Source organism: Psammomys obesus, unplaced genomic scaffold (assembly GCF_907164565.1).
Source record: "Psammomys obesus unplaced genomic scaffold, mPsaObe1.curated_primary_1811, whole genome shotgun sequence".
In the NCBI taxonomy this organism is placed as follows: Eukaryota; Metazoa; Chordata; class Mammalia; order Rodentia; family Muridae; genus Psammomys; species Psammomys obesus.
This window is the reverse complement of record NW_026596440.1, coordinates 5,877,881-5,890,461: the sequence shown is the minus strand read 5'-3', so window position 1 is coordinate 5,890,461 and position 12,581 is coordinate 5,877,881. Positions and strand designations below refer to the sequence as shown.

General features: G+C 40.2%; 1 protein-coding gene across 1 annotated transcript in view; it reads left to right on the top strand.

The window, feature by feature from the left end:
* The window catches only part of Ahrr (aryl hydrocarbon receptor repressor), a 74,898-nt gene that overhangs the window by 52,821 nt on the left and 9,496 nt on the right, over positions 1-12,581 (top strand). Inside the window, exons 5-7 of the mRNA XM_055598038.1 lie at positions 4,996-5,085; positions 10,940-11,069; positions 12,104-12,237. Coding sequence (XP_055454013.1) covers positions 4,996-5,085; positions 10,940-11,069; positions 12,104-12,237 — 354 coding nt within the window. The remainder of the gene's footprint in view (positions 1-4,995; positions 5,086-10,939; positions 11,070-12,103; positions 12,238-12,581) is intronic.

Below are 12,581 nucleotides of genomic sequence, written 5' to 3'. Positions count from 1 at the left end.
TGTCACTGTGCTGTGCTGTTCTCTTAAAAAATAGTTAGAATAGTGAGTTTTGTATATTTTGTTGTAACGTTAAAAGATTTTTGGAAAGTTAGAAGTATGGGCCTGGCATTGCAGCTCAGTGGTTGGTAGCTTACCTAGCACATAAAAAGCTCTGGGTTATTTACCAGAATCAAATACCAAAACCAACCAACCAACCAACCAAACACAAAAAAACACCTTCACAAAACAAACAAAGGATCACACAGAAAACTGTCGTTATAAAAAAATATCTAGTTTCTGAGGCCAATGAGATAGCCCAGTGGGTAAAGGCACTTACCACCAAGCCTTGTGGCCTGAGTACAATACCCAGTACCGAGGGTGGAAGGACTCCCGAAACTTATCCTCAGAATTTTCATAAGCATCATGATGTGCATACAAAATAAATACACACAAGTGAAAATATCCAGAATCTTACTGCGGGTTGCCACCCCACACTGGAATCATGGGACTGAATGTGGGAGCCTGAAAATTTTACAGTAAGTTTCTGAATAAAAGAATTTCTCAATGACCAAAACCCAAACAGGTAATGAATTTGAGACATTTCTGACAGCACCCTCTTCTGCATCTCACAACTCCATTGCAGCCTTGATTCTGAACACACATTTACACTTCTCAGTGAATGTGTTGTGCTGCACAACAAACACTGCCTCAAACACTTCAGCCCTATTTAAGACTATTATATGTTATGAGTCACAGTGTTTTTATTATACGCACAGAGTTTTCTGCTCTAACAGAAATGTGATGCTTATTTACAGAAAACAAAATCTTTTCATATTTTCCTGTTCTACCAAATTATGTATTATGGATTGTATTGTGTTATAGTGTTTTTTATAATTGCTGCTGACTTAGGTTACACAAAAAGTGGTTAAATGAGGGTTTTAAGAGAGGCTTCAGTGGGTAAGAATGCTTACTATGAGAGCAAAAGAGCCTGAGTTCAAATCTTTATTACCCATGTAAAAGCCATTCACGGCCATCTGTGCCTCTAACCCCAATATTGAGGATGTGGAGATAGTCAGATCCTGGGAGCTTGCTGTCTGATCAGCCTAGGCAAAATGGTGAGCTTCAGTTTCAAGTCTCACACCCAACATTCTTCTCTGGCCTTCACATGTCTTCTCTCCCTCTCCCTCTCTTTCTCTCTCTGTCTCTGTCTCTGTCTCTGTCTCTCTCTTTGCCCCCAACTTGTGGGTTGATTACCAAGCTCTCCACTGTTACAGTGCAAAGAAGGCTGTAGACAGAGTAAGTTTCATGGTGTCATTGAAACTTTATGTGTGAAACCAAGTGGCAGACCACACTTGAAACATAGTCTCTCTACTCTGGTAGGGGTGGTAGCAGTCTTTTTTGCTTTGTTTCTTGATCTTACTAGAGATGCCTTGAAATTTTTTCCCTTTAAGTGAGTTGCTGCCTTATGAGTAATATACAAATTATCACTGCCCTAACTGCCTCCACCACGTTAAGAAATTACTTTTAAAATTAGGAATCAGTGTTGAATTTCTTACTACCTCACTCTAGGAATACCCAGATCTTTTCCTTAGAGCTATAAACTGTAAAGTTGTATATTAATGTACTTACCAATATTGAGACAACATTATATTCCTAAAGCAAATATTCCCAGGTTATCAGGCTTGGTGGCAGAGGACTTTAATGGTGGGGCACCTTGCCAGTACTTGTTATCTTTAGTCTTTTTGAGACAGTTTCACTATGTGGTCTGGAACTCACTCTACAGGTCAGACTTACCTTGAGCTCTACTTATCTCTGCCTCCTGTGTGATGTGATTAAAGGCATAGGCTACCATGCCTGGAACATTTATTCTTTTTAATCATTATGATTCTAGATAAGATAAAACGACACCACAGTGTGGTTTGATTTGTGTTTCCCGAATGATCTGTGATGCTGAGTAATTTTTGTATACCTGTTGGCCATTGGTATATCTTCTTTCAGCAAATGTCTCTTAGGTCCTTTGTACATGTTTAAATCAGATTATTTTTCTTTCCACTATTGAGTTTTATGAGTTCTACGTATACTATAGATATTAATCTTTTGTCAAGTGTAGTCTGCAAAGACTTTCCCATTGTGTCTTCTGCCTCTGTTAATTATTTTGCTGTGCAGAAGTTTCTTGGTTTGATAGAATTCCACCTTTTTAAAATTTTCTTTTGGCCTGTACTTTTGGGGTATGATCAAAAAGCCTACAATCATGTCTGGACTATTCTGCCATTACAAGAAAACTTCCCTTTCCTAAAGGATGTAAACAGATGTTTTAAAACAGCGAGATTATGGTTATAGTCTAGTCCACGCAGTATGTGTTTGTTACACCGTTTTAAATGGTCACTGTAATGAAACAGAAAGTGATTAAGTGCAAAAAGTACTAAGAGTCAGTTCCACGGGAACTGACATTATTTTCTGCAATGCCTGGGTGGTTCCATTCATACCAAATCATCTCCTACAAGCCCCTGTGTTTTTGTTCTTATCTCTTTGAGGCTGTCCTCACACTGTAAAAAGATATATCCATGTGATTCTGGCTTGTATTTCTCCAGCAAATAGTAATCCTGAACATATTGTATTGTGTACTGTGGACCTTACTATTTCTCTTTTGTGAAACATCAGCTTAAATGTTTTTTCATTTAAAACAACTGGGTTTGGGCTCATATTTTTTAATTTAGTTTTTCATCTTTTTATTGTTGGTTTGGAAAAGGTATTTATTTATATATTCTGGGAGAGTTCTTTATCAGTGTGCTATAAATATTTTTGTGGGAAAGCTTTTATTAGCAAGTTAATTTGCTTAATCGGTATTAACAAATGTGGAAATGAAATGAAGTAGTGAAAACTTGCCTGGCATGTGTAAGGTCATGGGTTCCATGCCTAGCATCCAAAATCAGACAAACAAAAAATGGATACTGTGGTAGTTAGATTTTTTTTTTTAGTTCTTTTTATTACTTTTGACAAATTATATTTCAAAAATCACCTGTTTTATTTAAATTTTTAATTTTCTAAGTGTTACATTTAATATCTCCCTAAAACATCTTTAAAATTGTAGGGTCTGTAAATTCCTGATGTCAGAAATGTGCATTTTTCTTGAAGACCCCTGTTGGGGATTTTCACTCTACATACAAATTGTGGAAACAAACAAACAAACAAACAAAAAGCCCGAAATTTTGATGAGGTGGGTGGCCTTAGTTATTTGACATAAGCCATTTTCATTGATTTCACTCCTTTTTATTTGTTCTTCCTTCTGCTTTTACGAAATACAGCTTCTCTTCAGTTTCTTAAAGTGTGATCATCCCTTCCTTCTTTTGTAACAAACACTTCAGATTCCTGGGATTTGTTGCTGATGGTTCGGCAATTATATGCTGTGAGGCTCACTACATTTTTTGTTTCTTTTCGAGACAGGGTTCCTCTGTGTAGCCTTGGCTGTCCCTCACTCAACCAGGCTGGCCTCAAACTCACAGAGATCCGCCTGCCTCTGCCTCCCCGAGTGCTGGGATTACAGGTGTGCGCCACTGTGCCCAGCTTCACCACATCTATTAACATGTATAGACACTCATAGAGAAACTGGTACATGACAGGCATTGGTCATTTGCCAAGGAGGAAATCCTAGTTATCAATAAACACATGGAATATTTTTAATCTTCTTAATAATCAAAGAAATGAAAACTATAAAGGCAAAATAATTTATCGCCTAACAAATTGATTTGAAAAAATGGGGATTACCTATAATATTAAGAATTAAAGGAAATAAGTGTTACAATGAGATGATCTCCGATTACCTACCTGTGTTTCAAAGATACACAGTAAAACATTTCTGACTAACACTGTCTAGGTGACTGAACCCGGTCTCCAGACTCTTCACTGCTCAGGTGAGAGTGGACTCTTTTGGTCTCACAGGGTGAGGTGAGACTGAGTACGATATTCTACTCATCATGCTTGAAGCTCAGAAGAACCTCCTTCCTACTACTTTTTCAGAGAGTTACCTTTTGACAGAAATAAACAGATATATACTAATAATGATTGACAGGTATATAATAGACAGCTAGGTAACAGATAAAAGATGATGTATTGAATAGATAATAAGCAGGTAGATAGATGATTGATGGGTGTGTGAATAGATGCTAGATGACAGACACACAGAATTCTCACTGTGAGAATAAGTGACTCTGGGTATGCTGGGTACCTTTGTTGGTGATGGTTCTAAGAACTGCTATGGCAGAACATAGAAGATTTGCTTTTTAAACAAAAGAGCCTAACTCAAACACAACATCACAACATAGCCCAATACTTCAAAGAACCCATAATTCTAGATATAACTGAGATTCAATGATTATAAACAAGGTAAAATAGAATTATGCATCCATAAACTTGTAAGAAAAAAATTTTAAACTTGACTACAATAAAAACCATTGAATTGATACACATTTGTGCCTGTTATATTCTGAAATGTGTCCAAGTTGGATGATTTCTAAGGTAAACCAGAATTTCAAGAAATGCGTTAGTCTTGTCCTAAATAGGTAGGTGAAGATGATGAGGAAGAGACCAGATTTGATTGTTTTTTTCACTAGATACCAAAATTAGGACACAATACATACACAAATTCTTTAAGAAGCTGAAAAAAAATCCAGAATAGTATACAGAAGGCTGAAAATTAAGTGAAAGGTCCTCATTTTGCTTCCTCTTGTGATGATGTCTCATTATGTCAGTCTGATGCTGCTTATATTTCATTAAATGGGCATACTGTATCCACTAGGGAGAGAACCAAGTCTTCAGCCCCACAAACCATGACCAACTTCCCCTGCCTCCTATTAACAGGGACCTGTTAGAAAAAAGGTGAAAGAAAGTTAATGTAGGCATTTCTAGAGGTCATACAAAACAGGAAAAATGTCGGGAAATGTACACAGAACTAACCACCTGTTGTTCTTTTCATTTTGGGGGAGTCAACTTGATTTGATGTGTTGTTTTCTCTCGTAGTCTCTCAATGGCTTTGCCCTGGTGGTGAGTGCAGAAGGGATGATCTTTTATGCATCAGCAACAATTGTGGACTATCTGGGCTTCCATCAGGTAAATGTAGCAAAAATAGCCTTTTGGTGTATTAAATGTGGGGTACCTTTGTAAATGCGTATTGTCTTCAAAGCTTAAGACTGTCTAAGATAAAGCTTACTTATACCATATGTCCCAACTTTGCCTAGGGCATCATGTCAGCTTCAGCGCAGCATTGTGGTGCTAGGTGACCCTGAATGGGATGAAACTCTGCTCTCAGCTTCTCATATTCAGAGCATAATCTCATTTGATAACTCCATGTCTTAAACTCCATATATTTAGCATGTTCCAGACATAATTTCTCCCAGAAATACCCTTTTCAATTTTGCAAATTCTTCACTGGAACAATTGCTTGGTCAACACTGGTTTTATGATTCTGGCTCATAGGGCAAAAGGCTGGGACCCAGATACCTTAAGTATAAGACTCTGGAAGCTGACTCATCAACAAACAGGTGCAAGCAGACCCTCTACTCAAAGCACAGAAAACAATGAAGGAGATTTTCCTTTTTGACCTCAGGAAGGATGAAGCCTCAGTAGGAATCCAGGTCAAGTGAGAATTCAGATCTGCACCACTGTGGAGACCAGGCTGTGCCCTGCTCTAAATGACTTTTTGTTGTATGAAAATAGTACCTTTCAGGCTATGCCTTTCCATGAGTGACTCCATTTTACAAGCAGCATTTGACTCTATTTTGGGTGCAAATGCAAAGGCGAGATGTCTGTGCATGTAGACACCACCACTTAGCCATCCCTGCATAAGATGTGAACTGATAATGACTTACCAGTAAACTTTAAAATGTGCCGTCTAATGAACTCAACGGCAAGCTCTTCGACCCCCTCCCCCGAGGGAGGAGCAGCCTTGCTAGGCCACAGAAAAGGACATTGCAGCCAGTCCTGAAGAGACCTGATAAGCTAGGTTCTCCCCTATCAGTGTACTTGGAAAGGGGCAGGGAGGAGATGAGAGAGGGAGGGTGGGACTGGGAGGGAATGAGGGTAGGGGCTATGGCTGGGATACAAAGTAGATAACCTGTGATTAATATAAAAATAATAATAAAAAAGAATATTTGCTCTCAAAAATATGCTGTCTATAAACATCACAATACACTAGGAGCATATGAGCACACGGGTATATAAAAGCCGTTATCAGAATACCTAAACCCAAGAACTCATTGAACTCACCAGACTGAAAAAGGGCACAACAGCTTCACCTGATGTAGTGGTTTAAATGAGCAATATAACCTACAGAATCATATATTTGAACATCTGGCACCTACTTCGAGCGCTGTTAGGGAAGATTATGGGAGGCGTAGCCTTGTGACTGGGGGAAGCTTTTAGAGTTTAAGCCTCGTCTCACTTCCAGTTTGACTCTCTGCTCCATGCTTCTTGTTGAGGCTGTTATCCATCAGCTTCTTGCTCCTGTTGCTATGCATACTGCTTGCTGCCATGCCCCCTTGTCATGAGAAACTCTTAGGGTTAGGGTTAGGATTGTTCTTATCCCTCTGAAACTGTAAGCCAAAATAAATGATTTCTTTCATAAGTCATGAAATCATTGGTCATGGTGTTTTTATCATGGCAACAGAAAAGTAACTGGTCCATCTGGTCTCTATAAAAAGGATACCCAATGTAAAGGCGATGGCCCCATTCACCTGTCATCTGACTATCTGGAGTGTTTATCTAGAGACTAACAAAGAACCTGCATCTATCCTCAGGGCTTCACCTCAGCTTGGCCCTCACTGCTGATTCAAATCAACTATGGGCATGGGCCATCCATCTTTTCATTTGTCCATCCATTCATCTGTCCACAGGACCTGGTCATGCACTTCAGCTCTAGGTCTTCCAGGGTTCTATGCCTTGCCTATGCAATTCAACTCAACTTTCAAGCCCAGTTCAACCCTGTCACCTTGCCTGCTATAAACAGTTCTCCAATTAGGTTATAAATATTTTATTTGTACACTGCAGAAAGTTTCTTTCTATCAGGATTATCTTTTAGCCTCTGCTTTCAGGGGTCTTTAAAAAAAACTCCCTGAACTTTTTTTGTGGCTTCTTTAACACTTTTGTATCCATTATGTAGCCTACATACAGATAGATTAGGTAGCTGATAGATAGATTAGATAGATAGATGATAAATAGATGGATATTATCTTTCATCTATCAGACAGATAGCGGTGGCTGTCTATCTAAATGATAGACAGATAATAAATAGGTGATAAACAGGTTTACTGTGTGATGTATGATGTTTCTAAGAGTTAGTAATCGGTGACAGGTAGACAAATAGACAGACAAATGATAGATACATGTACTGAGTAATGATGCATAATGTTTACCTGAGAGTTAGTGTTAGTAATTAATATGATCAAAATAAAAGAGCCTGTGTTTTCCATTTGCCAATATCAGGAGAAATTGGAACAACTTGAAAAATAGCAGCCAACAAGATTGATGTAGCTCATAAATGCATTATTCAATCACTTCTGACATGTGAAAAGACACAAACATGTTTGTTTACTTTTCCTATATAGCACATTCATAACAACTACTACACAATCTGGAAACTAACACAAAGCAGACAAGTGAACACATGGGATCACCAATGAAGCAAAATTGGTGGTGGCAGGGTGGTAGTGGAGGACGGACTTCAGCTTAATTCAACAGGCCACTTCACAGAAACATGCCTCTGAAGATGAGTTCACAACAAAATCCTAAGCACATGGGAAGCCAAGGCATGAAGGCAAGCATGAGCCGGCAGACAATAAATGAATGTAGTTCCTCCCAGAGGAATATAAGAAAAAAAAAAGACCCCCTGAAAGAAGCTAGGAAGCACATTTAAAATAGCAGGGGACTGTGTGAACTGGTGCAAGTTTTTAATTTCATTATTCAGGAGGCGGAGGCAGGCAGATTTCTTTGAGTTTGAAGTCAGCCTGGTCTACATAAGGAGCTGCAGGTCAGCCAGCACAACATAATGAGTCTCTGTCTCAAAAAAAAAGGGGGGGGGGAGGAAGAAGCTGAAGAGACTACTCAGCAGGTAAAGACCCTTTCTGTCAAGCCTGCCAATATGAGTTCTATTCTTGGGGTGTACACAGCAGAAGGAGAGAACTGCATCTACCAGTTATCTCTGACCTCCAAGTGAACCCTTCCTGTCCCCACACACAATAAATTTATACAGGTGATAAGATTGAAATAGTGGAAGCGTTAAAAGGCAATATAAAGAGGTCATAGCCTGTAACTGGAAAAAAATAAATAAAGAGCAAGCAGAACTTTTAAAGTGAAGAAGATAGCATATTAGTCAGTACTGGTCCCTTGTCCTGTAGCATCCTGAGACTTTGCTGAACCACTTTGCCTCCTGCAAACAAAAGCTGTGCTGCCATCTCAATGTTTAATACAAAGAGTTTATATCATCTAGCATAAGAAAATATTGAAATTCAAAAGGAAACAGTGCCTGGAAGTTAGCAGCAACAGGAGGAGAGTTCTGAAAGGGCACTGACTGCAGCAGAGAGGCAGCAGGCACTCAAGGGGCCCATCTTGGGAATTCTAAGGCCGGGAATTAGGATGTCCTGAATCAATGAAGCATGGGAGGTGAGGAGCTTCACAAAGGGGTCAGACCAGGCTGGCCAGCAAGAAAAGGTGTTCTCTGGGGCATTGACCTGGCGCTGAGGCACTTCAGGCTCACGGCACCTGCAGGAGGACACAGGAGTATCTTCAGCTTCCTCAAGCAGAGTAGGTGCTCCAGGAGCTGGGGTTGTGAATGAATGGCAATGTGGAACAGCAAGCCAAATCACAGAATAATTAAAAACCAGCGCTGAACACAGCCAAAGACAGCAGAAGCCACAATCTGAGAGCAGGTTCCTGACATGTTGTCAGAATTAAAGTTCATCTGATAGAATTATCACTTTACCTAATTTTTAAGAAAAAATAATTTTAATAGTTTCTCAGAATTGAAATAATCTGGCAATTTCTTATACCCACCTCACAGCTTTTTGTCACCTGAGCTGAAAGTCATAGTCCCTCAGAACTACTTGTCTATCTGGACTTATCTTGATATGACACTTACCTGTCCTTGCTCATGAGAGATGGTCAATAGTATCATTCCCTCACAGTAATCTGTGACAGCTGCCTCCAAGTGAACAATGTTCTGAGCAAGGACAACTATCCTTAGCCAGTTAATAGATGCATATGTGTTTTACCCAAGAAAGCAAAAATAACAGTTGTCAGATATAGATCGTGTCCTACTGTAAGGATGGTGAATTGAAACTGAAGTAAGACGGCTTCTCTTGGTGGCGGCAGTTTCCAGTTTTTATGTCATCTTCACCTCTTCTTATATTTCTTCCCAATATATCTCTTTTGAATTAATTAATTAATTAATTCACTTTACATTCCAGTCATAGCCCCCTTCCTCCTATTTTCCTACCTCCCTCCTCCCCTATTCCAGAAAAGGGGACCCCCCTACCCACCCACCCCAGCTCATTAAGTCACATGAGGACTGAGTTCATCCTTTTCCCCTATGGCCTGGTAAAGCAGTCCTTTCAGAGGGAAGTGATCAAAAAGCAGGCAACAGAGTCCATGTCAGAGTTGGCCACAGGCCCCACTGGGCCCTGGTTAGTTGGTTCTGTTGGTCTTCTTGTGGAGCTCCTGTAACCTCTAAGTCCTTTTATCCTTCTCTCCACTTTTCCACTAGACTCCCCTGCTTCGCCCAATATTTGGCTGTGAGTCTCAGCATCTGCTTCCAACTGTTGCTGGGTGGGGCCTCTAAGAGGACAACTCTGAGAGGCTCCTGTCTTAAAGCATAGCAGAGTTATAGTATCAGGGCCTGGCTCTCTTCCATGGGGTGGGTCTTGGGTTGGGCCAGGCATTGGTTGGACATTCCCTCAATCTCTGCTCTATCTTTGTCCCTGCAGGTATTGTAGGCAGGGTAAGTTTTAGATTGAGTTTTTTTTTTTTTTTTTTTTTTTTTTTTTTTTTTTTTTTTTTTTTTTTGTTGTTTTGTTTTTTTTTTTTTTTTTTTTTTTTTTTTTTTTTTTTTTTTTTTTTTTTGTGGGTGGGTTGGTGTTCTCCTCCCTTCACTAAGAGTCTTGTCTAGTAGAGGGTGTCCTCCTTGGTCTCCATGGCCTCTGCTACTAGGAGTCTCAGCTAGAGTCCCCTTCATATCCTCCCAGGGGCCTACTCTGATTTAGCTCTCCAGCTCATTACAGAGATGCCCTCACCCACCCAGTAACTTCTCTTGGTTTGTGTTTGTGGCTATGCTTTAGGGGCTATCATATCATGGTACTAGCTATTAAAACATCTATTTGTTTCTTCAATCTAAAAGTATTTCATGTTTTCTTCTAATTGTCACAGAAATATATAGTTTTGCTTTGCCCTTCCTTTTGGCTTTGCTGTATCTTCCACTGTCTTGTCTGTCCTTTGTTAACTGCAGGCCCATAGCTCACATTAACCTGGGTACACCCCTTCACTGACTAATGATAAGTGAGACTCTTGAGAGGCCAGTGGACACTGGAAGCCATGCTCTTGGCTGGTTCTACAAAGCTCAGAGTCAAAAAACAAAACAAACAAAACAGGTGAAAAGAATGTGTAAGCTGCAGCACCTGCTTGCATCCTCACTCTAAGAACCATGGGTGCCCCCTGTGCCTGAGTCATCAGTTCCTCCTGTTAAAACCACACAGGGAAAAAACATTATCTTCCATGTGGTAAAAAGAACAATAAAAACACCACATTTGAAGGATGAATGCTGTTGATGCTTCAAGAGGAAAGGTGTGTCTTTTTCTCAAAGCTTTTTCTTTACACCTGTGACTCGAATTTGAATAGTTGATGTGGGGATCCTATGGTTCGTGATCACCAGAACATGTAAATTCAGCATGAAGCTAAAGCCACTGCTTCTGTGTTTCAGACAGATGTAATGCACCAAAACATTTATGACTACATCCATGTGGATGACCGACAGGACTTCTGCAGACAGCTCCACTGGGCCATGGACCCTCCACAGGTGGTGTTCGGGCAGTCCCCACATGCTGACACAGGTGGGCTCACTTCACTGGCGTCCACACCTCTGGTGCCCTTCCCACCCCAATTAACACAGTCTAGAAACTCCCTCCTGGACCTGTCCAGAGGTTTGTTTCCTGGACTACTGTAGAGCCATCAAGTTGACAATCAAGATTAATAATCACAACTCTACTCATTGTCATGTTAACAGCTGAACACATCACTTTAAATTGTAACAGGGACCCGTAATAACTCTCAGGGACATGTGCCTAGAGCAGTAACACCTCCCATTACCTCTTATAGTTCCACCACCATAGGCTGGGGGCTGTGGGACTTTGTAGTATACTCAATCCAGATTCAGGCTCTGCCATATTTGATATTTTCAACACTGCCAGAGATCCCAAGAAATTTTAACTTGTTTCAATAACCCCCTGAAGCCTCTTATCTACCAGGCAGCCTCTTTGGACCAATTTACATTTAACTGAAAAACAAAAACAAAAACAAAACATTCCATTGGAAATAGTTATCCATTGCTCACTATTACTCCCCAATTAATACATTGTGCCCTATTGTTACCCAATTGATGGCTGTGCATAGAATGTTTCCATACGTAGACAGATGCAGGCGGGTCCTGGACTTTATGCAAGAGCTCATTCAGATGATGATTTCCAACAGAAACTTTAAGTCTAAGAAAAACTTCCCCAAAGCTTCAATATCCAACAGCATAATTTGTCTTAGATCCAAGGTGCCTACATATCATATTATTTCTACAGCTCAAACAATACTAAACAACTGACTCTTAGTCACACATGCAGCAGTCAATGTCATCAAAGTCATGAAGGGTAGGGCTAATGAAAGTGAAATCCACCAAAGTGTTGTCTCTTGGAGACATGGGGATGGCAAAGGCTTGGAGACCCATGGTGAGATGTGCATTCTAGCCAGAGTGGCATGGTTGTTACAGCCAGTTACATGTTCTCTCATATATCTGTGGTCTGTTGTTTCCCAGACTAATCGTCACATTTTGATTTGCATTATTTTAATTGGCATATATTAATTTTCATTATCTTGGCAGACAATACCATCCTGGGGAAGCTGCTTAGGGCTCAGGAAGGGGGCAAGGGATTGCCTTCCGAGTACTCGGCCTTCTTGACACGCTGCTTCATTTGTCGTGTTCGCTGTCTGCTGGACAGCACCTCTGGCTTTCTGGTGAGTGGGTGGATTCCAGGGATATGTGGGATACTGTTTACTGTGGTGAAGAAAAGGTGAGGACAGTGTGAGCACTGTGAAGAGGCTCCAAACAAGTAAGATGGAAGAGCTGGACCTTGATAGCATGCACTTGTATGTAGGTGGGGGTGAGTGGGAGGCCTGAGAGGTCTGGATGATTATAAGAAAAGCAGATGAAATATTTAAAATTGACAACAATTTTCAATTTAAGTTTAGGTGTATATTTATTTAGAACTTATTTCAAAAGCATTTTCTAGGGCTGGATGTGTATTAAATTGGCATCAGAGGTATGTGTTAATAGGGACTTGTCTTAGTTGGAGTTACTG